General features: G+C 38.4%; 1 protein-coding gene across 2 annotated transcripts in view; it reads right to left on the bottom strand.

Moving 5' to 3' along the window:
• Positions 1-27,862, bottom strand: part of slit3 (slit homolog 3 (Drosophila)) — a 229,262-nt gene that overhangs the window by 35,243 nt on the left and 166,157 nt on the right. For both annotated transcript variants that reach the window (XM_063494239.1, XM_063494245.1), the window contains 12 exons: positions 27,176-27,320; positions 24,132-24,203; positions 23,199-23,270; positions 21,796-21,867; positions 18,651-18,794; positions 17,420-17,583; positions 13,263-13,413; positions 9,635-9,709; positions 8,081-8,224; positions 6,469-6,612; positions 3,705-3,868; positions 418-550 (listed from right to left, as the gene is read on the bottom strand). In XM_063494239.1, the coding sequence (XP_063350309.1) occupies positions 418-550; positions 3,705-3,868; positions 6,469-6,612; positions 8,081-8,224; positions 9,635-9,709; positions 13,263-13,413; positions 17,420-17,583; positions 18,651-18,794; positions 21,796-21,867; positions 23,199-23,270; positions 24,132-24,203; positions 27,176-27,320 (1,480 nt within the window). The remainder of the gene's footprint in view (positions 1-417; positions 551-3,704; positions 3,869-6,468; positions 6,613-8,080; positions 8,225-9,634; positions 9,710-13,262; positions 13,414-17,419; positions 17,584-18,650; positions 18,795-21,795; positions 21,868-23,198; positions 23,271-24,131; positions 24,204-27,175; positions 27,321-27,862) is intronic.

Here is a 27,862-nt window from a genome sequence, read left to right as displayed (position 1 = left end):
CTCAACTATATAAGATCTTACTGTGTAGTGGTAGTTAGATTTAATAACTGGGTTGCTTCATAGATTTGTAACATCAGCATGTAATTATATATAAGCACAAGTACCTCTACTGTATACCTAAAATCCTAAAGACACAAAAAGGAAGAAAGCAGGAGCATGTGCGTAATTCACTAATTGGTAAACTAGTCTCTGAAGCAGGGGAGCAAACTGCAGCATCACTAATGCACTGCAGCAAAGTGGGACTATATGTGTTTATGGAACTTTTGCATGCTATTTGAAGGCATACAATTTTTTCTGTGACTGTATATGCATGCTATAATTGATGTCTGTTTCTGAATGTTTGAGTATGCACATTCATGTAGTGAAGCTTGTGTATGCATGTGTGTGTGTGTTACAGTGCAAGCAAGCCTGTCTCACAGCTCAGTGGTGTCCTTGGGAATGCCCTTGGGCAGAGAGTGCAGCCCTCTGTTGCTGCATCGCACCACGCCGTCTGAGCACGTGCAGACGTCAGGACAACCAGACGCAGGAAGGCAACCATTATCCTCAGCACCTGGAGAGAGGGGAGTAGAGAGAGTAGGATATTAGCATGAGGAGGAGGAGAAGGAGGAGAAGATAGATGGATAAATAGAGGTGCAGAGAAAAAACAACAAAGAGAGGAAAAGGGAGGAAAAAAACAGCTTTCGAAAAAAAGCTAGGACAAAACAGGGAGAGAAAGAGCTAAGAGAGAAAAAGGGACAGATAGAGTTACAGCTCGAACAATAAGTAAGACACTTGCTCAAATCAACTCAACGCTTTTTAGAAGTACTCAGACCAGATATTGCTAAAAGCTAGATGGATGTATTTCAACATATGGCTCAGCACATGCAGCTGGGTCACAGAGATTTTAAAAATCCTCACATGATTCAGGAAAAAAAACAACAACCAAAAAACCCCAAAACTGAGCAGATGTTTTGGGGGTTGAAAGGATGACAGGCAGTTGCAGCAATAAAATGAAAGCTGAAACCTCTATAGTCAGTTTTAACTCTAACTTGCATGTGAATATTCTCCAATTAAAATTTTATATTTTTATTTCTGCAAAAAGTCACACATTAAATTTTTAATCCTTTTAATTACATTTTCTTTTAGCTTTAAGAATTTTGTTACTTCCCAAAATTTCTTGAGGCACTTTTTAGCCTTGCTGTCAAAGTATTTAGCACAAAACGTTGTAAGGTTTAAGTTCCGAACATTCCACACACAGGCACAATAACACACAGTAGGGACAAAAAAAAACATCTGAGTGATTGTAATAATTTTACCATTAAGCGATAAGGAAGGTCAGAAACTAGAGCAGAGTGTTGTTCTTGGCTTGAAATGCTCCCATTTCCTTGACTGGCATGTAAAGCTCACACTCACAGCTTTTATCTAGCAAAGCAGTATGTAAATAGTTGAACTGTGGTCCCAAATGTAAAACAAGCCGAGTTAAAACCATAATAAAGGATAATGAAGAGCGGACATAAAGCCAATCACAACACAACTTGCAATCTCAATATGTGTGTGTGCTTGAGTACTGGAGAGAGCAGTAGGAACAGTAAAAAGAAAGGCCTAGTTTACATGCATGTACAGTTTGCTGCTGATTGAATGAATTGAATGCTGATTTAATACTTGCACATGTTTAAATGCTTGTTCATCTACATCCTGATTTTGCTGCACATTTAGTTTCCTAAATAGCTGCCTCCCCCTGTCCTATGGCCATTTTCTCATTCACTTTGTAGTGTTCTAATTGTGCTAATGTCTAAATGTCAAGTAAATGGGCGCTTACGTGCCAGTGAGTAGAGCAGTGCATGCATGTGTATCTGCGTGTCTAATCTGATGTGTGTACCTTGTGAGTCCACGGGGAGGTGTAGCCGTGGGCTGACTCACTCTACAGTTGGCTGATTGAACTAACATCTAAATGTGCGCTAAATATCTTCTCACAAATTCAATTAACTTTACCTTTCCCCCGGCTGCCTCTGGACACCTTAACAGCCATTTTACTCAACTATAAATAGACTGGACATGGGACCTTGGTTGACGGCGTGCTCGTGTGTAAGTATGTGTGCCCCTTTGTTTCTGGTCTTTTGTGAACCGCTTTGAGAATTACACCTTCAAGTGTAATATTTTAGCATCACCAAGAGGTTATGCTTAAAAGTATGGACGCCTGGCGGGCAGGGAGGATGCCTTCAAACCTCTGTGAGCTGATTGGCCTTGAGCCAAAGGACAACTCACTTGAAGCTGGTAATGATCTAGATCCAAGATTTCGACTATCTCAACCTAAAATGCAATAAAAAGATGTCATTTAATCAAATTCTATATTTTAACAGTTAATTCTACCATTTTGCATGAATAAGTTCTACTAGAGCTGCCACTTTAGAATGAATTGAGATACATTTTGACAATTGCAAGGATATGAGGGCATGAATTCATGTTTGTGCAGCTCAGTGAATGTTAATGTAGTTTTGTGTGTGTGCGTGTGTGTGTGTGTGTGCAAGATGCAAGAATGAATATCAAGATCTGATAACATCTTAGAGTTTCCTTACTTGAACCAATCCAGCTAACGACTTTCCAAACTCATTTTCAGTAAATGGCTGCAGCACAGCTACAGGAAATTAGAAAAGTGTAATGAATTTAAAAAAAAAAACTGAGGAGGGACAGAGAGGCACTACCAGATAGAAAGAGAGCAAAAGGGCGATCGAAAAAGTTTAAAGTGTAAAAGCTACACAGAAAGCAAAGAAGGGAAAATAAAGACAAATGTAATAAACGCGAGAGCCAAACCACACTTCGTATATGGCGTCAAAGTTGGCGGCCAAGCCGACGGCCTAAGTTGCTATAGGCAGGCATCGTCGTGGTAACAACAACGTCACTGTAGCAACCACAAGCTGATGTCATCTGAGGCTGCCGTATGCCAGTGGTTACTGATCGTTCTGTCCTCACAATACCCTACTGAAGTGGGACTGAAGGCATATCTGGTAATTCTGTTAAATCTGGATCACTGTTGTTATAACCAAATCTATTCCCGTCCAAACCAGAAGGTTTGCGCATATCTGAGGATTTTGTGATATGAATATACGTGCAAAGAACAATGCGTTTTGGTAGCAGTAGGCTTAGTCTGTGCTGTGATTAGGACTCAAGGGGGAGTGAGGTCAGACATCTGTTGATACGCTGTGGACAATCCTTGAATGTAGTGCTAATTAAGTGCCACGTATATGTAATCATCTGTGTTCTCACTTTTTGTTTTTAGTGTACTAAATTTAAAGTTAAGATTTTGAACAGCGGTACAAAATGGACAACTCATTACACAACACACAAGTGTTTTATGGTTATTTTCCTTGCCCAAATACATATTTGACATTATTACTGAATAAACAATTTTCTTATGTAGGGTTTCGAAAGTCAGGAAGACCCTCAGTTATTATTAGTACGATTCAAGGACACATTTAGTTCACCTTTCAGTTGCTTCACTCATCCTTTTATCGTCACAGGACACACAACCGCTGACTGACACATGTCATTTATTTCAGGTTTAAGGCTGTGACCTTTTTGTTTTCCTCACAGACTGGTATATCAGTTGTAACATCCTGTGTGGCTGACTAGACCAAACACCAAGAACTGTGGTTTTAATTCTACTTAACTAAAACAAAAACAAATACTTGGCTTATTGGCAAAGAATGGAAAATAGAAAGTCTCACCATCGCATGTAAAGTCTGGGGTAGCCACATCCTGGATAGGAATCTCCTTCAGGAAGGCTGGCTTCTGACAGCGGGGATTTCCACTCACCACCCTGGTCTTCTTTAGCCATTGACCCAGCCAGGCCAAGTGACAATCACACACATACGGGTTGGACAGAAGATTACTAAGGAAATAATGAAGGACAGATGAGAGTGAGAGAGAGGAGAAAGGAAATAAATAAATCAGGGTGAGTTTAAGAGGGAAGAAATATACGCCAAAATGTGAATTCTCTTAAAATCCTACCACACAAAGTTACATAACATCCATTCTTACAATATAAGGTATTTATCATCACAAACATTTTCCTTGACTTTGCATCCAGATAACTCGCACACCCCAAATTAGACCGTGACATACAAGCAGCACAGCAAAACGACAGCGAGAAAAGCAACGACGACAAAACAGACTTTGTTTTGTATTTATTTCGGAAGCCGTTCAGAGAGATAATAATGGCAGTGCTTTATATGGTATTTTGGTGAGTGATACATTTGAATAAATTTAGATAGAAGACAAAGCAAGCCAAGGGCTAAAGGGGAAGGGGAAGGGAATGAGGAAAGGTTATCGGCTGTTTTTATTCATTTTGCAAAGAACAAGGGAGATGGAGAGAGAAAAGGAAAAAGTGGCAGATTGAGAAACAGGAAAAAAGAGAAAGAAAAGAGAAAAGGTTATCTGTTCATTTTATTCATTTTTGATCACCACCTCTCTCTGTATTTTGTTGCTTTTGTAACACAGTTCATGTAATATTTATGCTGAGCCATATTTAAACTGAAAAGGGTGGAAAGGACGCATTAGCAACACATACGAGACAGGCAGCATCCCTAAACCAAAGCTGCTCTGGGCATCTAAAATCTTGTGGTACATTCAAGTTATAGGTTTGTTGTGGCTTTTTAAAATTATTATTATAGTTAAAAGTTCATTCTAAAATGTGTGACCAATGTGTTGAATGCAAACATTAAAGGTAAAAACGAATCCTGGCACTCATCTAATATTTGTGGGCAACTTTGTAACAGCTGAAGCTTGACAATGTTGCTGTCTGATTTTGTTTTGGCCCCTGGCATTTTCTTCTCAGCTCACTGCCAGTGATTTAGATTCAACAATGTTCAGCAATGTCTTTCAGAAATATCAACAGTGAGCTACACAGAAAAAGAGATTTAAGGATGCTGTTACAGTAGGTGGTGTACCTGAGAAAATTTAAGGAAACACTTTTGTGAAGTATAACCATTGGTATAGTAGAAAGCCCCCATGTTGTGTCTAAAGATGTGCAAGTGTCACATTGTTATTCACGTTGTCCTCTGCTAAACTATTAAACCTAAATGCTGCTATATGTGCTATAATATTAATGGGGTGCTGCCACAGATAGGGACAAGTTATTTACTCATTTCCTTGTAATGAATTGACCTCACTGCATGGCAACTAAACCTAAGCTAAATCCCTTCCTTCCCTTTCAGCGTGTTAATCTTTTAATTACATGGACAAACTCTATAGGGAAACGAAGCACTAAGAATGGAGACAGATATTCGAAAGAGCGGGAGTGAGAGACAAATCGAGGAAAGATAGGAGGGGAATGAACAGAGGGTCTAGAAATAAAAACTATCCGTCTTTCTTTCATGCCAGACAGCAAGCAGATGTTTGAATACAAATCAAGTGTTACTACAAAGCCAGTGAAAAACACACTGAAACAAAGAATGAATGTGTCAAAGGATGAATGAAATTTGATATCTTATAATTATTAACACTGAGAGACTCTGACTTTATGCAACAATAAATATATCTGTCCTCATCCTCTGTGTCCACATTTTCCCTTTCATGTCTTCCATCGTTGTTCCCAAAAGAGTCAGGCAGGAACTTGAATCAGAGATGACAGGTACACAGCAGGACAGAGAGCAAGAACAAAAGGTGGAACAAGGGAAGGAAGCACAGAGAGAAATAAAGACAGCAGAGAGGATGTGAGAAGGTCTGTCTACCTTGTGAGGAAAAAAAGAATCAACCTTTCATGTTTTATTAAGCTGATAAAATCTATTATTTACAACATGGGTGGTCAAGTGATTGAAGAAAAAAAAACACTCATTCACTTCTCAGGCTTCCCAGTCTCTTTGTCCTAAGAAAAATGGTAGGTGGACGGTTAGTACTTATCATAGTTTTATTGGATTAGAGTTATTATCTGCGGTTCTGTGTAAAGACTTAACACCAATCAGCATCACACAAATTAAAGCATGCTTGAAAAAAAACATGCACCAAGCAGATAAACAAGTAATTCATGTCTTGTCGTAGCAGTTGTGAATCTTTGGGAAGATAACAGCAAGCTTGCAATTGGTCTTGTGTGCCAATGTGGGTGTGGGTGTGCAGATGCTGAAAAATATTTAGCTTTGATAACAAATGCCCCGGGATTCAGACCAATCTAGTCGATAATGATGGAGAGCATCTGTGAGGAGAATAGTGTCCAGAGAACAACATGTGTGCAAACGTTGTGGCGGGAATGTGAGGTGTGTGTATTGCTTGGAAGACAACTCCCACAGCAAGGCTATGAAAAATTAGGGGATAGAGGAAGATAGTGAGAGGCATAAAGAAAGAAGCAAAGACAAACAAGCAGTGAGATTGGAAGACAGACACAAACAGATAGTGACACAAAGTGAGAGATGGGATAAATGATGGGATGGAAATGAAAAAGCAAAACAGGAAAATAAGCGACAAAAAGGAGAAGAAATTGTGACGGATGTGGCTTACATGGTGGACAGGGAGTGCAGGGTGGAGAATGATCCCGGGGCGATGCTGGAGATCCTGTTGTCATACAGTGACAGCAGACGGACGGAGCTCAGACCTGTAAAGGTACTGTTGTCAATACAGCTGATCTGGTTGCTCCGTAGCATGCTGGAAACACAAATACAATAGATTAATAAATGAAAGCAAACACAATGCTTACTATTGGCTCTTTTTCACTATCAATGTCACAAACTACATTAAAGTCAAGGCTTAGAATAATCCAGCATTTCACATTTCTAACCTACTTAATATGAAGTTTTGAGTTTTAAAAAAATGTACTAATAAAATAAGGAGGGCTAGATAAAAAGAGACAGCCCAGCGAGATAAACAAATACAACCTATAATGACATGGACAAAAGATAAAAGAGAAAGGAGTGGATTTAAACCAGTCCCTATAGGACAGCCATGACAGACTCTGTAATATGACATTAGCCTTTGACATACAGTCATGTGGGATCATGCTAAGTGAGTTAGTTAGCATTAGCAATCTCTGGGACAAGCTAACCTAGTTAGCAAGGCTATTACTGGAGCAGGGAGCCCTCTTTACATAATACAGAGACAGCCATGATACCATTAGAGAGTCATTAGGCAGCATATATATACATGATAAGATTAGCTAGTCATTACTGAGTATACACAGACAACATTAGTTCGTGATTTTATACACTACCCTGTAACCCCTAATTGGACACTAGGCTCTTTAAAGTGGGTGTCCAAATTGGAGGAACAACAATATGCTGTCATTAGCCTTAATTTCAATGTAAGTGAGTAAACAATGCTTTCTTTTTTAGTCCGGGGAAGAAAAACACACTACTATGTCAGGTGCTAATACAAACTGTACTCTGTTAGAAGTCTTTGACAAAAAGCTAGTACTGATGTTATACAAAGAAAAAAAAGGAAATAAATAAATAAAGACATATACTGACTGATCTTATAAAAGAAGAATAGCCTTTTTTTAAAACATGCTCTCAGAGACCAAATCTTTTTAAATATCATTAGAGATCAAGATGGAGCAGTGGAGTATAATGGACTTTAAAAGCCAAGAATAAATGTAGTTATATAAATAAAGTTAAAAAAAAAAAACCTTCATATGAATTTGTCTTTTGTTGGTAATATGAATAACAGGGCTGCATTGATTAGAGTGAATAATTGATTCAAAAGATTTGACAAATATAAAATATGTCAAACAGGACTGACCTTAAAAATGTCATTTGAGTGGGATCTTGAACTCAAAATAATACTTTTGAACCACATTTTCAACAATTAGGTTTACATATTTTTTTCAGAACAGGTGTCATTTACACAAAAACTGTGTTCAAGCATGCTGTGCATAGATTATTTTCACATTCATGGGTTGGACTGCAACTGTAGAATGGGCCCTTGTGTTCAGTGGTGTACAATTATTTGCCTACATCCTAGCATAAAATCTATTTTCTTCACACAGACACGTGTTTCCATTACTTTCACTTCCATTATCCTAAACCTATTCTAACTTTCAAATGAAATTTCCGTGGTAAAATGTAAGTCTTATTACACAACAAGTACACACATATACACTGCTGTGAACTATACTTACAGGGTTTTCAGGCCACTGAGGCCTCTGAACATGCGTCCCTGCAATCCAGTCAGCTTGTTCCCCGTTAGCAGCAGCTCCAAAACTCCACCTGCTCCATCAAATGCCCCTTCGCGGATGTCTTTCAGTTTGTTGTTGCTCAGGTTGCTGCAGGAGAGATCACACAACATTCATAACATTTTTACTTTTGTATTTAGATATTTTACCTGTACATGTTTGCTTTAGCCATCATGCATGTTTTTCTAACACAACCGACAGGAGCAACAAGATAATGGAAATGCAGGCGCGCAGCATTTTGAAGACACAGACATGCATGCAAAGCATTCCCAGTTTAATTGCAGTAATTAATCATGTCCCTTCAACTAATAAATGTTAACCTTCTTTTCTTTCATCTTAATATCCTTCTCTTAGACATTAGATATTCAGATAACAGAGCCTGCCATCACTATATCTGATAAAAAACACAAAGCGTGTTCACATAAAACTAAAAGAACAAAGTGGTACAAATCAGCTAAAAATGGCTCCTTTCTCTCTTTCATGGACACAATAAGAGAAATGAAAAGGACGAGTGCTTGGCCTCAAAGACAATAATTGGGGATGATAGCTATCACACATACTGTAGTCTTTATTCATAGGTCAATTGTGTTTCCTGTTATCGGGTTTATTGAAGATGAGAGAAGGTGGAGGATGAGACTGGAAAGACAGGTTTAAAAAACGTATAAAATAAAAACAAAAAAGTGTGATAGCAAATGTAAGGATAAGAGAAAATGTGAGGTAAGGTGAGGAGAAGCGAGGAAAGGAGAATAGGAGGAAGGAATTGAGAGAAGGAAAATGGAAATGAGAGCTCGCCAATCTATATTGTCAGTGACACTGCTAGATGGTTAGCAATTTCCTCTCCAATAAATCAACTTCTGGTCTCTGCTCTGTCTTTCTCTATCTCTCCCTAACACACACACACACACACACACACACACACACACGAGCACAAACCTAGAGTAGTTTGTAGATAAGAACTGACTGTAAATCTGAACGAAGGCCCATCTTCTATTTCCATTTCATATTTGCTTCCTGCATACCTCCAATCCACCCTTCCCTTTTCTCCATCTCTGTGTTCCTCCCATCCTCTTGCCTGTGCTCAGTCTATCTTCTTCCGGTATCTCTTCTATTTTACTTTCCTCTTTTCCTTTGTTCTTTTTTATTCTTTCATTTTTCTCTTCAGTTTTACTTTTAGCTTCCAGTTTCATTCTCTTTCTCACATCTTTATAACACCTGCGTATTTCTGTCATGAATACTGAATCTTATTATCAAAATAAAGAGTAAAAAAAGACTAAAAAAAGAAAAAACACAGCCAAATATTCTACTGTATTCTGTTCAGATAAATAATACCTCCATTTTCTAAGCCAGGTCCACTTTACATAATTTTTAGAGGAGTAAGACATTACTGGACTTATACATAATACAATATTAAAACCTTTGAAACATATGATGGAAGTGCTTCTTTAAAAAAAAGAAAAAGAAAAAATATATATATATATTTATATATTTATATATACTTACATTTTCCTCAAATTAGGCAGCTTCTTAAAAATCCCTGTAGCCTCCAGGACAGCAATCTCATTGTCGTTTAACCGCCTACAGAGAGGAAGATGGAGAAAGGGAGTTAGATGTTTATTCTTTCATGAAACAAACTGCTTTAGTGCAAACAAGTGAATTTCCACATACACAGAGAAAAAACAGGCAGAAAATAAGGGCAGGATGGCCACATGTAAGTTGAGAGGACTTCAGAGACTTTGCAAATATGATGCAACACAAAACAACACAGGGATGAAAAAATGAAAATCAGAAGAGAAGAGAAGAGAAGAGAAGAGAAGAGAAGAGAAGAGAAGAGCAATGAATCTTTTATATGTAGTCATCAATAGCCACACTGCCCTAAGCCAAGAGAAAACAGTTTGAGAGATAGGAAGCTAGACATCTGGTTTATTGAGGTAATTTGTACTAAAAGGGTGCTGCTAAAAGGATGCACTTTGTGTACGTGTATGTGTGAAAGCAGCAGAGCAAGAAAAATCCACGAAAGAAAGTGAAAGTTCAGCTCAAGGGGACAATTTGTAATGAGATATGAGGGGGTTAAAAGATGGATTGGCCTGGATAAACACAGACTGAAATAATACACTGAAAAGCCTGAAGTAGATTCTGATGCTAGGAGAATGATGCCTCTTTTATTGCTGCGTTTATTTGCATATTTTGACAGTATCAAAAATACATCTGATCTCTTCATCATCTGATCTGGCCCCAATGTGGCCTGACAATGTACAGCACATTTAATAAAGTGCCTATAATTCTCATAAGACTGATGTCATACTTATTAAATGCTCCCAAGGCCGATGTCAATGATTTTTATGGCTAGCAGAAAGAGTCCCAAAGACAGACAGATGAGACAAAGAGAGCAAAAAGTATATAAGCCCTCAGTTGAACCACATCCTTCCCTGATTTCCCCTGATAAGGAAGGTTACAGGCCATGAACTGACAGCTTGTGTGTTTGTTTCTGTGTGCTCACGATTGTGGCCTTCGGAAAATACTGGGTGGTTGTGTTCTTAAGGAAAAGGAAGGATAGAGAGAGAAAGGGTGTAGAAAATACTAGAAACTCTGATGTGCCCTCTAACCAACCATAAAGGACAAAGTATACATTTCTGACATGACGTACCCTGGGGACGGATAGAGAGAAAAGGAGGGAGGATTGGCGAGGTTCACAGTGAGAAAAAGAACCAAAAAAAGAAAGAGAGACGGATAAATTGGGGGCTAATGGTCTGTATAGTGCTGGCATTATTAGTTATCTAAAGTGGCAGCTGTGGCTGAATTCACCATCATACAACTAACCTCCATAAGTAATACTGTGACAACCATCCTGTGTGTGCCTTAATGCTGTAGTATCCCCATCCCCTGAAGCTTTCCTACATTACTATCACACTGATAACCATAGCAGAAGCTCTCCATCCTTCTCCTACATTATAAAGCTGCAGGTGATTTAGCATTATTAGGTAAAACTTTTTTTTTCTGGCTGGATTCCAATTTCCTCTTTCCTTAACTTACTGAATATGTGATTAAGATTAGTCAAGGTGCTGAAAGTGAAATGAGCTGATTTTAGCACAACACTTTCTTCTTGTGTTCTGAATCAAAAGTCAAAGATTGGCATGTATTTTATCACTTAAAAGCTGTGTTTTTTCAAATCACATCATTATGTTTTATGTTAATTTTGCTATTTTCCCCCCGACAATCTCTATTAAATTACTTAACCTTTCTCTCTGAAGAGATAGTGCAAGCATACAACCTTCATATCATCACTTTTTTTCCTTTTTTAAAAAAATCGGGAGTGGGTTGAAGGAAATGTTTCCTTTTTTTTCCTGGTTAGTGAAAAATATAATGATATGCTGATCCAAGTTCTTTTTTTCCATTAAGCTAGCAGTAATTTTCATGCTGTAATAGCCTACTGGGACATGGTGGTAGGGCTGGGCCATATCATACCGTTCACGGTAATACCGGTATAATGTTCGGCAACGACAAGAAAATGAAATATCGCAATAGAATATGGGTAAAACGCGCATGCGCAGTGCCTTTGTTTTCATACGCACATGGCGGAAAAAGCATGGCGGCGACGGAGATTGAGAAGGGCGAAAGCTGATCGTTGAATGAAACGGAACCAGAATTGGTTTGTAAAAATGCTGCAATTTCAGTGGTGTGGAAATGGTTTAGCTTTCGTCCGTCTGATACACAACAAAGCACTATTTTTGGTAGAGCATGCTAGCGGGCCGTCGTTATTACCGTGTTTTTTGGAAAATACGGCACACTAAAATCAATCCTTTGATTTTTCTGAAAATCGACAGTGCCCCTTATAATCCCGTGTGCCTTATGTATGAATTCTGGTTGTGTTTACTGACCTCGAAACGATTTTATGTGGTAGACGGCGCTCGAAAATCTGTCAAATGTTTTAGTACGACTTTGCTAAGCTACGAACCCGCACCGCTTGATGGATTGTCGGAGCATTACGGCTATTGTAGGCAGGAGCCTCGCGGAGTAATACGTACTGTGCTTCAACATAATATTACCGTATTGTGTGTGTATACCCTCTTTTTAAGTTTTGTGGATATTATACATGGTTATGCTGAGGATATGTCGGCCAATTTCCACTGGAAATGCCTTTTGGTTAAACTGTCAGCAAGGAATTTGCATTTGCACTGTTAAATTTTTATATAACCTTAATGCACATAAAAAAACAGCTGCTTGTTTAAGTGAAAATACATTGATGGGTTTTTTTTGCACTAATAAAGTTGTGGAGTTGTAAAGTATTTTGTCTAGTGTCAATTATATCGTCAGTTATATCGTTATCGCAAATTTTCAAATGTATAACATGATAAATATTTTTGGTCATATCGCCCTGCTCTACATGGTGGCATATTGAAAAACCATGCATGAATCAAGGTAGATTTGGACCACATTCCAAAAGCAGATTGTGATGTCTTGAAATGTGTGATTTAATTCAAAAAGTGAAAAAAATAACCTTTACTAATAAGAACTTGTCATTAGGAATTGCTTTAACAATTAAGAAAAAAAAAACACTCGTAAATAACCTTTCTGGTAATTATTACAGATTAACAGTCTAACTGTTGTAAATGTTTTTTGTCTGTGTTTTAAAACCCACATGAAATCATACAGATATTACAGTATTCCTGTAGTGTTATCTGTTACTCATTTTTAAGCCGGAAAGTGAATGATCAATGGGACTATTCAGTATTCTAGTGTGAGACCCTTCACCAGACATGATGATGGCTCCTTTGGGACTTGGAGGGAGATGGAAAAGACTGCTGAGGAGCATTTTGGTCTAAGAGCTAAAAATCAAGTGACATTCATGATACTGCACTGAGAGAAGCAGAGAGAGACAAAAAGGACATGCATAGCGTATATGTGAGTTTTTGTCTTTCCATCTACACAGGTCTTAAAAACATTACTACTATTTCATGGCACATGATTGCCATATGTATAAGTGGGTGTTTTAGTCTGTGCATATGCTCCTAAAAACATGAAAAGCTTCTTTGAGATTTTGTGGTACGTGTTTTGTTTTACTGTTTCAGCTTTTTGAAGAGCTTGCACATATATGTATATCTATATAAAACAGTAAAGCCAGCTGACTTACAGGTCTGTGGTGTGTTCAGGGATGTGTGGCGGTATTCGGGTCAACTTGAGATTGGAGCAGTCAACCACTGTGCCTTCACAGCGACACTTCTCTGGACATACCAGGTCCTGGAAACATTCCCCACTCAGACGGCTGCGATAGTCCTCCTGACCTGCGGATCAGAATTTGGGGTAGAAAAGAAGAAAAAAAATTTAACTAGGAATAACAATGAAGAGGAAGACAGAAGAAAAAACAGCTAGGAAGAGAAGGGATGGAAAAAAGGAGGTAAATTATGGCAATAGCGAATAGGCACAAAGGGAGGAAAAGACAGAAGGAAAGAGGAAAAAAGCTCAAATAAGACACCATGGACACAAGACTTCAAACTTATATAAACATAATCCCATTTATATAATCATTTACATAATTTTATATTTAGAAAAACAAAAAGAAAATCAATATTTTTTGTTATTCTTCTCCCAGGCTATCTGGTTGAACTGTTTCCTGAGAAGTTTCATTGTTTGTAAAATTCTAGCACGGTCACAATTCAGCTGTGAAAAAGTTATAAAATAACCTGTCAGAATGAGCAACACCAAAACAAAACTAGTCCATCTACTTAAAACAGCAGGCTGCAGTTGTTGCTACAGCTCTGTACTGCAAGCAGGCACGGGGCTGATTCAGGGAGCAGTAATTCTGCATGGCCACTGCTGTAAATCAAATTAACGAACAGATATCCAGGTGGGTTTATGGAATCACCTTGTAGATAAATGTGGTTTAACCCCGGATGTTTTTGTTTAACAAGGTGAGCCAGAGACCACTTCTGTTATTTAGATATAATATGAGCAGATATTATTTATGACTGCGAGTGCCTGTAGAATAGACCCGGTTTGCATCATGCAGCGCGTGCGTTCATGCATCACATACTGTACTCTCATTATAGTTCACGCAGTTATCATTATCTCTTTTTCTTCCTCCTGTTCTCTTTTTGTTTATCCATCTGCTCTCTGTCAATTTAATCTTTCCTTCATTTTACTACTCTTCATTCTTGCATTGGCACAAAGTATTCTCTGCCTCCAGTCTGTTTTCATGACTCATTTGCTCATTGTTAAACAACTAAGACCACCTCTATTGAAGGTTTTTTTTTTCTTTTTTCTGCAAATGATCAGTGCCCTTCAAGTGACGTCTATCTTTTGAGAGACATGGCTAGCTTCTTTCAATGGAAAAATATTTTGCAATGATGTCTCTGGGCTGTCTCTAACCTTGTTGGTTAAGTTGGGTAAGCTGACAGAGAGCAAAGAGCAAGGGAAAGTTCGGATGAAAGGGAAAGAGAATAATAAAGGGGAATTAAGCAAAGACCGGAAGGTGGGTTTTTATCATCTTAATAACAGTAATGGCTGAATTTTTCTTAGCAGACACAAGGGTGAGAGGTGTGTAGGGCTAGAGAGGTGATGGAATATTTGTGTAATCATGTGGATTTGGAATAATTGGAAAAATTGGGAAAACTTCACATGGACGTCCTCCTCAAGTTAGAGGCAGAACATGTAAAGTCTGAGATAATTTTGTTGTAGAGCACACATACAAATGCATATCAGATAAAGTACATATCTGGCTACATATTGTATATGATTTTTTGTCTTGCATTAAATGTTTAATAAGGTTGTAAATACTTGCTGCTATCCAACTTAAGAGAGAGCTGGATAAGCTGGAAAAGGGACTAGTTCTTTTCTACTCAACTTGAGTTGTGTACTGGAAAGAGAAACCAGTGTTGTTTCTACATACTGAGAGACAAAAAAAAATTCTTGTCTGCAGCATCAGTTTTGTTTCCACATTCCAACCCAAAATCATAGAAACACATCAAAGCTGGCAGAACAAACAAAAACCAGAGGAAAATGGGGCTATCTAAGGAGCACATGAATGCACAATAAGCCATGCTAACCACTGAAACACTGACATGCGATCGGAGAATCTAAATGTGAAGAAAACAAGCATTCATTGTAATGTGCTTTGAAGCATTACAAGGAGATGTTTCCAGAGCAAAAGCACAATGACAAAAGTAGGAGCATCTGTTTAAATGCAATTTTAGAGTTCAAATTTATGCTTGCAGTTTTGCAATCAAGGTGAACTGCGAAATGTGGATGTTTCTCAATTCACTTAAATGTACCCTGTGGAGTTTTTGAGCCGGAGTGTCACCATAAAGATTTTATTTAAAAATGTATCTACTTCTGGTTTATGTTGTGCAAGTGCACAGTATCAAGAGTGCACATGGGTGCACACTGGCAATTTAGTTCAGACCTACTGACCAATTAAGTTTTGGAGCAGGCAAAAAAATAAAGAAAGACAAAAAGAAGAAAAAGACCAAGAATAAATTGAAAGCTACATACAAACAGATAATACTTGGAAATAAACACCCACTTGAATTGTGTTGGTTTACAAGAAAACTCCACAGGGCATCACAATGAGATAAGCAGGAGAAAACTAGTAGGTGTTGATAGTCAGCCCTGATTGTATTTTAATGTCAAATGTCAGTTTATGACTCATTTATTTCAACCACAGTCATACTCACATATTACAAGCCCTACAGATAAATGCAAACAAGGTTAAATGTTTGACCCAGTTTTTGCTCCAAGGTGTGTGATTGGCTGGGAGAGGCAGGTAGGTGTGTGCTAGGCGGTCCCTGGCGCTTGACGGAACCATGTGATGTTACAGTAGGCGGGGCCACATGGTTAGATCAAGCACAAGAGACAGCTGCACAAGAACCAATCAAAATGCAGGTCCACACAGGAGGAAGTTGGGGCAACAGAGAGCTGCACCAATCAGTCAGGGGGCAGGGTCCATACTGGACAGGAGAGGCAACAGACAGCCGCAGATCCACACAGGGAGGGTGGCAGGATCAGAGCACTGCCCACCAATAGCAAGAATATCCACAAAGGTCCAGAGAGGAAGAGGAGATGCAGGGAGAGGCATGGGACTGCAGAGAGGAAGGGCCAAAGCAAAGACGACAGCCATAACCAAGTTTAGGGGAATTTGTAATCTGGTTATCTTGATTACCTCAATGGGCAGAGCACAAACATTAAGAGATTGAATACCACTGAGATCTTAAGCTAAAAATATAGCATGTGTGCCCACGCCACCACAAGCACTTTGGATAAAACCTCTTGCCATTTAATGGTATTGGTTATGCTGTTAATGGTGTGTCCATTTGATCCTGGGAACACACCATTTTACAGAGCAGAAGGGGTGACTATGTTATGTCAAAAAATATCCACTCTTACAGGCACACTTTTCATGGCACATTGACAGATGCTGTGATGGTTGCAGTAAAAACAATCATTCTGGTGCTTAAAAAGTTGCTTTTTGATCAACTTTTTCAGCTCTTCTGTTTTCTGCAAATTTTAGGTTTTAGATATAAAACAAAGCATTACTAATAGGGTGTCGCCCTTGATAACAAAACGCTGGTATGCAATGCTGGTCTGCTAGAAAAAGCAAAGGAGATTCTCACTACAGTGTATATGCTTTACTTATACTGTCTAAATTGGTGATTTGCCTAAAACCAGTTTGACACAACAGAGCTTCAACAGATTGTAGAGGATTATAATTTTCCAGTACTAGTATTTATGACAGGAACAAACAGTGTGGAAAAAGCCACTACAGATAAGCAGTTTTAATGTTTAGTGTAGCCACACACAGCTAGATAGACACACTCACATAATTTCGTTCACACAAGTGAGCAATCACAGTCTATGGACAGTCCCTGCTGAGTTAGTTATTGTGCTGCGTCATACTGAATTGGTCTGTGTTGTAATTAGTGAAACCCATGGCTCCTATCAAAGGAAATAAGAGCAAGACAACACTACCACAGAGACAAGAACTGTGGGTGTGTGTCTGTTTAGTAGTCGTTTTCTGTTTTTATTTATGCACTTTTAATACTTTTAATTTGTAATGCTTCAGTTGTGAAATGTGACATTTCAAGTATAACCTGATTGATTTACATCTGTTTTTCAGGCATGCTTAACTGCATTTTTTCTTTAGCTGTGTGTTCTGCTTAGATAGATTCTGTTTACATATATACAACTAAAATCTGGGAATTCAACCCATAGCTAGGTTTGCAAAACAATTTTGTGTATACATTTTGGATACATGATTGGCTTGTGTATCAGTGTCTGTGTAAAGTCATCTCCTACCTGTGCACCTGAACTTCTTTCCCTTCACCTGGCTTATTCGTTTGTTAGCCAGCCTTCTGGGGTGGCTGCAGCGTGCTCCGCTTGTCTCAATTGGGTTGTCAAACAGGTAGTCTGCCAGCCACTTCAGGTGACAGTCACACATAAAGGGATTCTGGGCCAGATGACTGAAAAAGAAAAAGGACCAAGGATAGAGTGGAAGCTTGGATTTGTAGAAAAAAGAATCTCAAGCTTACTACAGTTGCCTGAGATTTTGGGTTTGGGTAATACTTTTAATAGTATAAATATACTGAATACTGTCTTCTACAGAAAAATTACAGTTCAACTCATCATTTGTTGCATTTCTTTTCCCATCCAAAGGCACATGTTTTCCAAGAGAGCTACTCTTGCATTAAGTGGGTTATTTTACGTTTCAAGCAGCTGAGAGCGTTATGAGAAGAATTTTATAGCTATCATTAACACTAATAACCTTCATTAATTAACCAACAGAAGACCATAGATACTTAATGAAGGCCCAGTTTTCTAAATAGATTTTTTTCAATTATCATCTCTATACATCTGTGTGTATCTTTTCGTTCAGTCACAGTAGGGGAAACAGTGGTTGGAGATCATAGAACGACCAAAGTTATCAGCAATCGTGTGCTGATAACAGGAAACAACTGCAAGTAGTTGCAGCAGTTTCCTGAATGCGAACAAATTCAGTGCAATCAGCAGACAACTGTCAATTCTTTCTAGTCAAGTAGGTTACTGCCCTGTTTTTACTTTTGCGGTGTCAACTAACCAGTGAAAATGTTATTCTTAAGTCTAAACTGATATTAGATGAAAAACGATAGATGTTGCAGTAAAAACCCTTGGTGAAAAAGTGGCTGGCTATTTCAGAAGCCCAGTGTACTGAGAATGTATTTCTGATGTAAAAATGAAAAATCACATATCAAAACACTTGCCAACGTATCAGTCCAATCTAGGTGCAGCAATTTCCAGCAACTTTCTCCAGCTATTCCTCTGGGATCTTAATGCATTCCCAGGGCTGAAGGGACATATAATCCCTCCTGTATAATCTGCATCGGCCCTGCTGTCTCCTCCATCTGAACATGCATGGAATATCTCACTAGTAAGGCATCTAAGCAGTCTATTGTCAATTCATTTATGTCAGCATATTAATTATTGATTCAACTGATTGCAGCAGCTCTATTTAAGACTCCAAAATGATGTAAAACAACATATATGAACTTACAGAGTCTTGATAGAGCGCAGAGGGGTGAAGAGTCCTTTACTGATGGTTTGCAGCTTGTTGTCATATAATGACAGGAGATTGAGGTTCTGTAGGTCTTGAAAGGTGTTGACTCTCAAACAGTTAATTTTGTTGGCATTGAGCAATCTGAAATGCAAAGAAGAGCCATTAACATTTGCTATTCATCTGCCTCTGTTTTGTTTATTTAGCTGTATTATCTGTGCTCAAGACAAACAAAAGATAAATGCACACATCGATAATGAGAATTCATTTTTCTCAGATGCATCTCAAATGCAAAACCACTATTTTCCTCTCCTGTCCTCTACTCACTATTTCATCCTCTGTCCCTTACCAAACTCACCCCTCCCTTCCCTACATACTCATGATTATATTTTTTCTGGATGTGACACATAAATTTGAAAATTGCAGTTTTATACTTTCTCTTCTGGAGCAGGAGGGGAATATCCACTGTTGGGTGTGTGAGTGTAATACCTTGTTTTGATGGGAGAGACAGATGGTGAAAGGAGGGAAAGGCAGGAGGAAGAATGGAGACAGGGTGGTGGAAATAATGGAGTGAGACAGTGAAGGGACAGGTGAAAATTTAATTTGGACTGACACAGATATATATATTTAAGCGAACGTGGCTGACAAGCAAAATGGAGGAGAGAGGCAATGGGAAATGAGAAATGTGATAGAAGGATTAAGTAAATGACAGAAAAAGTTTTCACCTCTACCTTCTCTCCATCTTGCTGTCTTTTCATATCTACACGTCATTAGCTGATATTTCCAAGTTGTCAGTTTTTCCCTGTATTTCCACCTTTCCTCTTTTCTTGCTTCGGGTCTGTCTCAGTCTCCACTTTTCCTCTTCTTTCACCCTCACCACCTCTTGTCTTTTGTTACATTCTTTGTTTCTGTGCCTCTGTCACACACTAAACAGTCTACTTTTTCCCTTTCTTTCCCTGACAGGTAACTAACTTGGTGCTTGGTAAAGCAGTTCATTCTCAAACCATTCTAACGAGTGCCTGTACTGGCACATCCAATTTATGCATATATACACACACATACACACTCACAGGTGATACATGCACACGTGCTGCTCTGCGACATATCCACGCCTCATTAGGCGGCTCACAGGGGGAACTAATTACTTGAAACTGCACCAGTAAAACAAAGCAGCCCAGAGATTATAAACAGACTAGTAGCTATATAAAGCAATAAACACATCTTTGCAGTCATAGGTTAACATGGTGCTCTATTCTATTCAAGAGTGAAAGCCGAATGTAATTTATAATTATTACACTATATGAGTGAATCTTGACATTCTTGTCAAACTGACTGACTTCAGAGACATGAGAGGTTTTTGTGTCAGTGGTGAAATATTAAAAGACATTTCTTCCATTCACCTGCTGAGTGAGTGCTAACAACCTTAGGTGGCATCTGTAGAATGTTTCAATACATGAGTATTAGCTAATCATTCAGTTTGTTATTTATTCATTAAATTAAATGCCACAAATGCACAACAATGGGACTGAATCATCCTGTAAATGGACAATGCATACATGCATGAAGAAATATAAGGAAATGCTTTTTCCAATTTGAGTTGTTCATTGATAACAATGTCATATACTGGTTGACACAAAAAGCACAAATTTTATCTCCCAGTAGTTATTTCTGCTCTTCTAATATTTCCTGCATGTATACATTTGTTCATATCTGTCTTCTTTCCAATGTCTACGTCAGTTTCACTCCTCATCCAGCCATCCATTAATTTATCTATCCATCCACATCTCCCCACCCCCTTTCCCTCTCTCTTTCTCTCTTACTATGCACCATGCATCCAAATGATCCACCTAAGCCTGTAAAAGGTGTTTGTGGGTTAGGCTCACTCGTCCTCATTCTCTTTGCTTCGCTTCACTTTACGATGGAAAAGCCCAGAACATTAGCTGTTTCTGCAGTGGACTGCGGCATTTCCGAGGACCAGATGCCACATATAGTACTTATGTAGCTGTTATAGAATTTTTTACTGCATGTTGAACCAGCAGCTGCAGTTTGAATCTGTGCCCATGAGGAATTATTCAGAATTAATAGTTTTCCCCCTACAATACGTAAGATAACAAGAACTGTGGGAGATTACAGTTCATATTGCAGCACACCAATTTATTTGTTTCATACTTAGCATTTTATACTGACATACACAGATAAATGACAGTTCAAAGGTTAATCGTGGAAGACAACATTCCTTAGTAGTTGTTACTGCACAATAGTGAATAACATTGACCCATACCATTGGCCTTAGCTGTGATAATTGTCCAGAGGTGGATATGGATTGCTGATGCCAAATTAGTAAATCACCATAACCAGGGAAAATTAAGTACACTTCATAAAAATGTAGTCATTTCTGCTTATTATGCTCCACTGAAACCAATTACTGCCAATTGGAAATGCAAAAAAAAAAATGCAGTTCCACAGATGGCCACTTCAGAAGTATGTCAACCTGAAGTGACAAACTCTGGGACCAAAACACAGCAGTTCTCCTAAAGGCCACCTGATGCTGGCATCAAAAGCATCAATACCCGCAGACTGCTGTTGTTTTATAACGCATCCTGGAGGTATTCCAATAATGCTTACAGTTAGAAGCATTGCCTCTTTAATTGCCAGGTGTGCTAAACTCGCTGTAGCAAACTACTGCTGTCTTCTAGGCCTGACTGCTGATAATTCAAATCACTGAACTGGACCCCTCATTCATGTTGGTGCATTTTGGAGTATTTTTAATTGAGTTGTCTTTTAAATTGACTGGCTGCATAGGGCTACAACGGACCTCCTTATTTATTTTTTTTTATAGTTTATTTGGCCAAATATTGTCACGTTTGGCTTCAAACAATAAAAAAAAAGAAAAGATAAAACAAGAAGAAAATAAAATTCAGACATTTTACATGTTTACTGGTTGATATTTAGTAAAAGAAACTGAAGCTGTTTGAACATTTGGCTCAAACTGTATACAATGTTTCCTCAGGAGTTCATTCTTTATTGGGGTGTTATTATGATTTCGTATTTTTATTATTTTATATACTGCCCAATGTATTTTTTGGATACCACACACATACATCCAGCCACACACAGAACAACAGACCAGACAGACAATACTTACAGTAGCTGCAGGGAAACCAGTCCATCAAATATTCCCTTGGGCAGTTCGGTGATCTTATTGCCATATAGTACCCTGAAATGGACAAAGCAACATAATTTAAATTACATGATTTTAAAGCCTTGAGACTTATGTGATGTGAAGTCCGACATGTGGCCTAATAAAATATTTTTATTGGTCTTCCAGAGTTTCCCTGCTGATTCTCTTATTTTGAGAACATTCTGGGAGTTTTGGTGATGCTACTGAAAGAAGATATCCTGTACACATTCACACCTTTCTGAGACACATCACCCTAAGTCATATCCAATTTTTAAATAGTTTATATTTTTCACTGTGTTAATGTTGTTGCTCAATGGAGAGCTACAGATTTTTGGTCTTTGTTTAGGTTAAGAATTGAAAAATTGTTTCAGCCAGTAACAGAAAAGAACACTTAGTCTACCTGAAAACGTCTAAATAATCAAATCTGCAGATACACTCATTTCGCCAACTACTTGAAATTACACTGTAAACTAAAATGCCCTCATTGTTATTATTGTATTTCTTAGCCTGACCCATCTTCCATTAAATTACAACTATTCAGCTCTCCAAAAGGCAAGAAAGACGCTCAGTGCACCTCCTCAGAATGAAAAAGTCATCATGTTCACTCAACTGGAAAAACTATTTTAGTTGGAAGAACTGAAAATATGTTGCAATCAAAGACAAAAAGCTGTCTGTTTCCAGTGGAAACCATTTTTTTTACTTTCTTCTGTCAGATGAAAACATGCACATCACAGTCACTTTGAAACTAAGGCTTTTCTCACTATGCATACTGCTTTTTACATTTTATCTCATTTATTAGTCAAAGACCGAAATTAGGTTTGAGATGTGCTTCCAGTTGCAGCTGCATAATTTAAGTCACTGGAACAGTTATATGTGTTGTAACCTTGTGCTTGAGCAGGACTCCAGTGCAGAGGTTTAGCCTCCCAGTGACATTCCTGTACAGTTGGGCTGCCTGCGTATGTGTGTGTAAGTGCGTGTGCTTGTTTGTGCATGTACATGTTCAGTCGTAACACCCAGTGGGGTTCACCTTGTCTGCCCCTTCTTGTCTGTCTGTCTGTCTCATTTTCATGCTCCAGATTGATTCAAATTAAACTGTCCTTCATGTTCTTATCACTTTCACCCTCAGAGACAGACACACACAGACATAGTGAGTGATCACAGACATGCACAATTGCACACACAAAAACATATGCACAGACGCACGTACAGCACATACACACATTCGGCTGCACTGTGTTCCACTTGTCAGCATCGACTGTGACAACATTTTTATTTGCTTAATGTCCGGAAATGCAATTACTTTTCTGTCTGGACGTGTGTTTGTGTACATGTCTGTGTCCGTTTACATGCACATGTGTCATACTTACAATGAGGTGAGTGAGCGAAGGCCACTGAAAGCATCGGCAGCAATGTCAGAAATCTGGTTCTTACTCAAGTCACTGGGGAGAAAGAGTGGGAGAGAGTGTGTGTGTGTGTGTGAGAGAGATTACTCTAATACACAGCAATGGGGTTCATTTTTGTGCGAATGTCCTAGAACTGTATGAAAAATGATTATGCGAAAGTACATCAGCAGAGGTCATGGCAAAGGGACAATAGTAAGAAAGTATAAGAGGGGACTGAATATGTAAGTAAATGAGGGCAAGCGAGAAAATGGAAGCAGTGGCATGTTAAGTGCAGTTCATGTCATTCAGTATTGACTGTTGTAAGATATATTATTAAACACTGCTGCTGAGGAGAGGTTAACACTGAGTAGGTGGGTGAATAACCTTGTAACCTTGCACGTGTTTAGCATTTTCAGGCAACTGCATGATAACAACTTTTCCAGTATTAATCTTTATATCTGTATGACTGTGTACATAGTATATTAGTTATTAGTTATATTAGTTTCTGTCACAATTTGGTAAGATAATGGTTGAGGAAAAACCTCAATCATAGGTCCTTACATTGAGGTATAATTTGAATGATGATGATGAAAAATGATTCTGGTATTTCTTAATCTTGCTCGAAAATCTAGTAGTGGGCTTTTTAAAGCCTTTGTGTATATATGCAATTTTTCCAGGCCTAGCTTCAGTGGTTAATTGGTCTTTTTTATATCTATTTACAACACTTATACCATTCAGTCATGGCATAATAACACTAAGATTAGCAATCATAAAAATATCTTAGAAAGTAGACATTTGTTTAGAATGTAGTTTGCCTAAAACTTGTTTACTATATTGAACATTATTAATTAACTATGTGGATACTTGTGTGTATTTGCATGTCTTTAGATGTATGCAGGTCGTTCCAGACAGACTCACATCCTCTTGAGTTTCTTGTAGGCAGAAAAGGCTCCAGCAGGGACACTTTTAATCAAGTTCTGCTCCAGACGACTGTAGGGAGAGAGAGAGAAAGAGAGATAGGAATAAAAATAGAGAAATGGAGAAGATATTTAAACTTTTTAATTACTGAAAAGATCATTTACGTCAACATAAAATGATGAATTAAATTAAATTAAATTATGAATTTCCAATACATCTTTACCAACAGGACACAGTAAGCTCATTTTTTTCTACTTCCAAGGTTATAATAAAGTCCTGTTTACCCCACCACCAAAGCCAAACACAAGTGCACAAAAAGTTCAAAAGGTGGCTGTTCCAATCAACATCTACAAAATATTTCTGCAGGTGAGTCAGTGCTTTATAGCAGATGGGGGCCAAGGTCGCTCAGTGTGAAATGTTGACTTGAGTTTTGCAGCTCAGCAGTAATGCGTTTACATAGAGTCATTCTGATGTGAGTGTAGAAGAAGAAAAAGGCTCTGATGAAAATCTGGACTACTGACAACAAAACTTGTACTTCTAATGAAATTAAGGCCAAAAGGGCAGTGTGTAATGAGATATACATATGTGATCAATGGCAATTGAAACATTAAAATTAATGTTAATAGGTTTTTCACAGCATCTGTCTACAAACTGTCCATGAACAGTTTTAAAGCATAGTTACATGTGGAACAGTATAATCTTTCCAAAACTATTTTAAATTTGAATCTCCAATAGATTCCTCGGACACTCTCCTCTGTAAATGCAGCGCCACTGTCTTTACAAACAGATTGAAGATTTCTCAGCGTTTTCAAAAGGACCAAAGGGAACTCCATCATTTTTTCTGGAAGGCTGCAGACATATTAGATCATACTGGTAGTAATACTCTATTATCACATAGGGAGCCATCAAAACTAGGCACACAGCCGACATTTGGGAAAATTTACTACAGTTTAGCTTCTGCTCTCCTGATGGTCAAGGAAACACATTCAACTGTTCATGTATTCTTCATGTCTCCATGGTGTTTTTATGACAAGGAGGGAAAAAATGAACAAAAAAAACCCTTAATTACCGTTTTATTAAAATGAGTATTTAATAAAAAGTCACAGGAGTAAGATAGAAAATGAGTCAAAAATTGTGGACAAAAGAGAGAAGACAAAAGGTGAAAGGGAAAATCATAGGAGAGGAGTGGGAAAGGAGGGCAATAAAAAGGAAATCAGAGGAGTGGAAAAGTGGAGACAACAGGGGAGAGGAGAGGGAAAATCAGGAGAAAAGAGAAGGATGCAGTGAGGTCCCAAGGCCATCCACAGGGTCAGCTGTCAGGATGATAAATGGAAACTAATCCACCCTTCTTCTTTTCATCCTTCTCTTCAGCCTCCCACCCAGTCATCCTCCTTACTTTAACTCACCATCCCACTCTTTCTTCCCTGATGGCAATTGTATCTGTGCATCTCTATGTTTAAAATCACTGCTTTGAACCACTGTAGTCAATTCAGAGTTCTAAATAACAAATTATAGTATGGACTCAAAGACAGGTTCTAATCTCATTTTATGTGGATAAACTTTATCTTAGTGTGCCAATTTGTGACCGCTGTGTTTTATGACAACGGAAGTTGTCCTGACTTTGAATGCAGCACAGGTCTTACACTACAGATGCCTGTTTCTTGGCTTGTGTTGCCCTTTAGATTTCATCACTTCACTCCCTGGCAGCCAACATCACTTTATTTCAACTCAGGGGTCAAAATAAATCAATGATATATGGATACTGACAAAGACAATCTGCACACACAACAAGTTACAAATTACATGTAGGGGTAGCTAAACAAGCTTTAGACAAAGACACTTAGAGGCTCAATATCAAAGGATGTATTAAAAAAGAGACATTTTAAAAAGCTATATAAAAAATCTATAAGGTTAGGAGGCAATTAAACAACAACTGGAACAGGAAATGAGTATGGCAGGTGAGCCAGTGTGTTAACAATAGGCTGATTGTGCACGTATACAGAGATGTAGAAAAGAGCACAAACATTAACGTCATATTTGTTGAGGCAAACATGACAATAAAAATTCTATTGGTTTTATATTTAACTTGAAAAGTTATGTAAAGATATTTAAAAGGTAGAGTTATATAATGTCTCTAAAAGGATTCAGACATGTAGCAGTGATCCTTGGCACTGCCACTCAGAAGGATGACTTTGTCTCCATTAAAGGAATGACAATACATCATCCTATTATACTCTATTGTTTCGTGCTGCAGCAGCAACATTCATTATCACAGATCCAATGCTAATGCTGTGCATGTGTGCGTGTATGTCTGTGTATGTGTGCATGCCCTAGAGATTTTATAAGGTGTTGTTGTACTTATGGCTCAATCCAAAAACATACCTGTATGTGTGGCTTTTTTTTTTTTTTCAAAGTACAGACTTTATTTGTGCAAACAAAACTACTGTGTCTGCATATGTGTGTGCTGGTGTGTGCGTGTCTTTGTAAGAATCTATTACTTATGCTGGGGAGGTATAACGGTATTGGTGTGCAGTTGCGGGCAAGAATTGCTCCTTTACTCACAGAGCAATCAACCAGCTGTCCTCTGTGCAAACAAACAGGGTACAGCGATCAATACGGATATCAAACACGTCCCCCTGTGGCGCGTGTGTGTGTTTAAATCGGTGTGTAAAAGAAAGGAAGAGCGTGAGAGAAAGACGAGGAAAAGTGTGGAGCTTAGGTGTAGTCTAAAACAAAATATCACAGCAAAACTCACAATGTGCCACAGCTGGGGATAGATTGGAGGCCTAATTTATCATTTTATATCTTATAAGGGTCAAAAGAGGTGGTGTAAACTTTTAAACTTACGTAAACATGACCAAATCACTGGTATGTGGCTAGAATGCAATTTCCAAAACACCCAGTAAAAGTGTAGAAATATTGAGACATATACATACATACATGTCCAGGAAACGCAAGTTATCCCCATCTGCAATAGAATGAACCCACGATACAAGACACATATACATATGAATTTGCAGAATTAGCAAGTAAAGCAGTCTTACATCTCCACAATGCCTTCAGGGAGGTTGACTGGAATTTCAGTAAGGCCTTTACGACGACAGTCCACTATGTTGTTGTTACAGCTGCAGCTGGGTGGGCAAACGGTTACCTGAGGAGCACAAGTCCTTGACTCGGTCTGGGCTGGACCTGTAGAAAGCAATATACAGATATGAGAATGGTTTCTTTATTTTTTGTTTTTTTAATTTGCAATTACAATCAGCCAAATATGAGGATGAAAAAAAGCTGATGCTGTTGTTTGGTTTCTAAAGCAACTGCAGTATATTCTTCACTAGATGCTATCTTTTCAGATGAAACGGGATTAATCGCTAAACATTACCTGGCCAAGATATGCCTACCTAATATCGCTAGAGTAAGCAGGAATACAGGATAGACATACAGAGAAGGGAAGGGGAAAGCAGGTAAATGGTGAAAAGTGGAAAGATGGGATAAAAATAGTGAACAAATAAAAAAAGAGAAAGAGCGGTCTCGTATTGACAGTAAGTGAGGAGAATGGAGAAAAGTGCAATGAGAGGTGCTTTTCTGTGTAGCTTGTAGGCAGAAAAAATGAGACTTAAGGCTAATAAAGAGAGCGGAGCCTGGCAGTCTATTAGCGCAGAAAGCTGAATCAGAAGCCTGTAAACATTGCCTATGCTATCTGCAGCTGATAACACTACTGCTCTTACTCTGGC

Source organism: Pelmatolapia mariae, linkage group LG2 (assembly GCF_036321145.2).
Source record: "Pelmatolapia mariae isolate MD_Pm_ZW linkage group LG2, Pm_UMD_F_2, whole genome shotgun sequence".
NCBI lineage: Eukaryota > Metazoa > Chordata > Actinopteri > Cichliformes > Cichlidae > Pelmatolapia > Pelmatolapia mariae.
The sequence above is the reverse complement of the archived record's forward strand: the minus strand, read 5'-3'. Positions and strand labels throughout refer to the sequence as shown.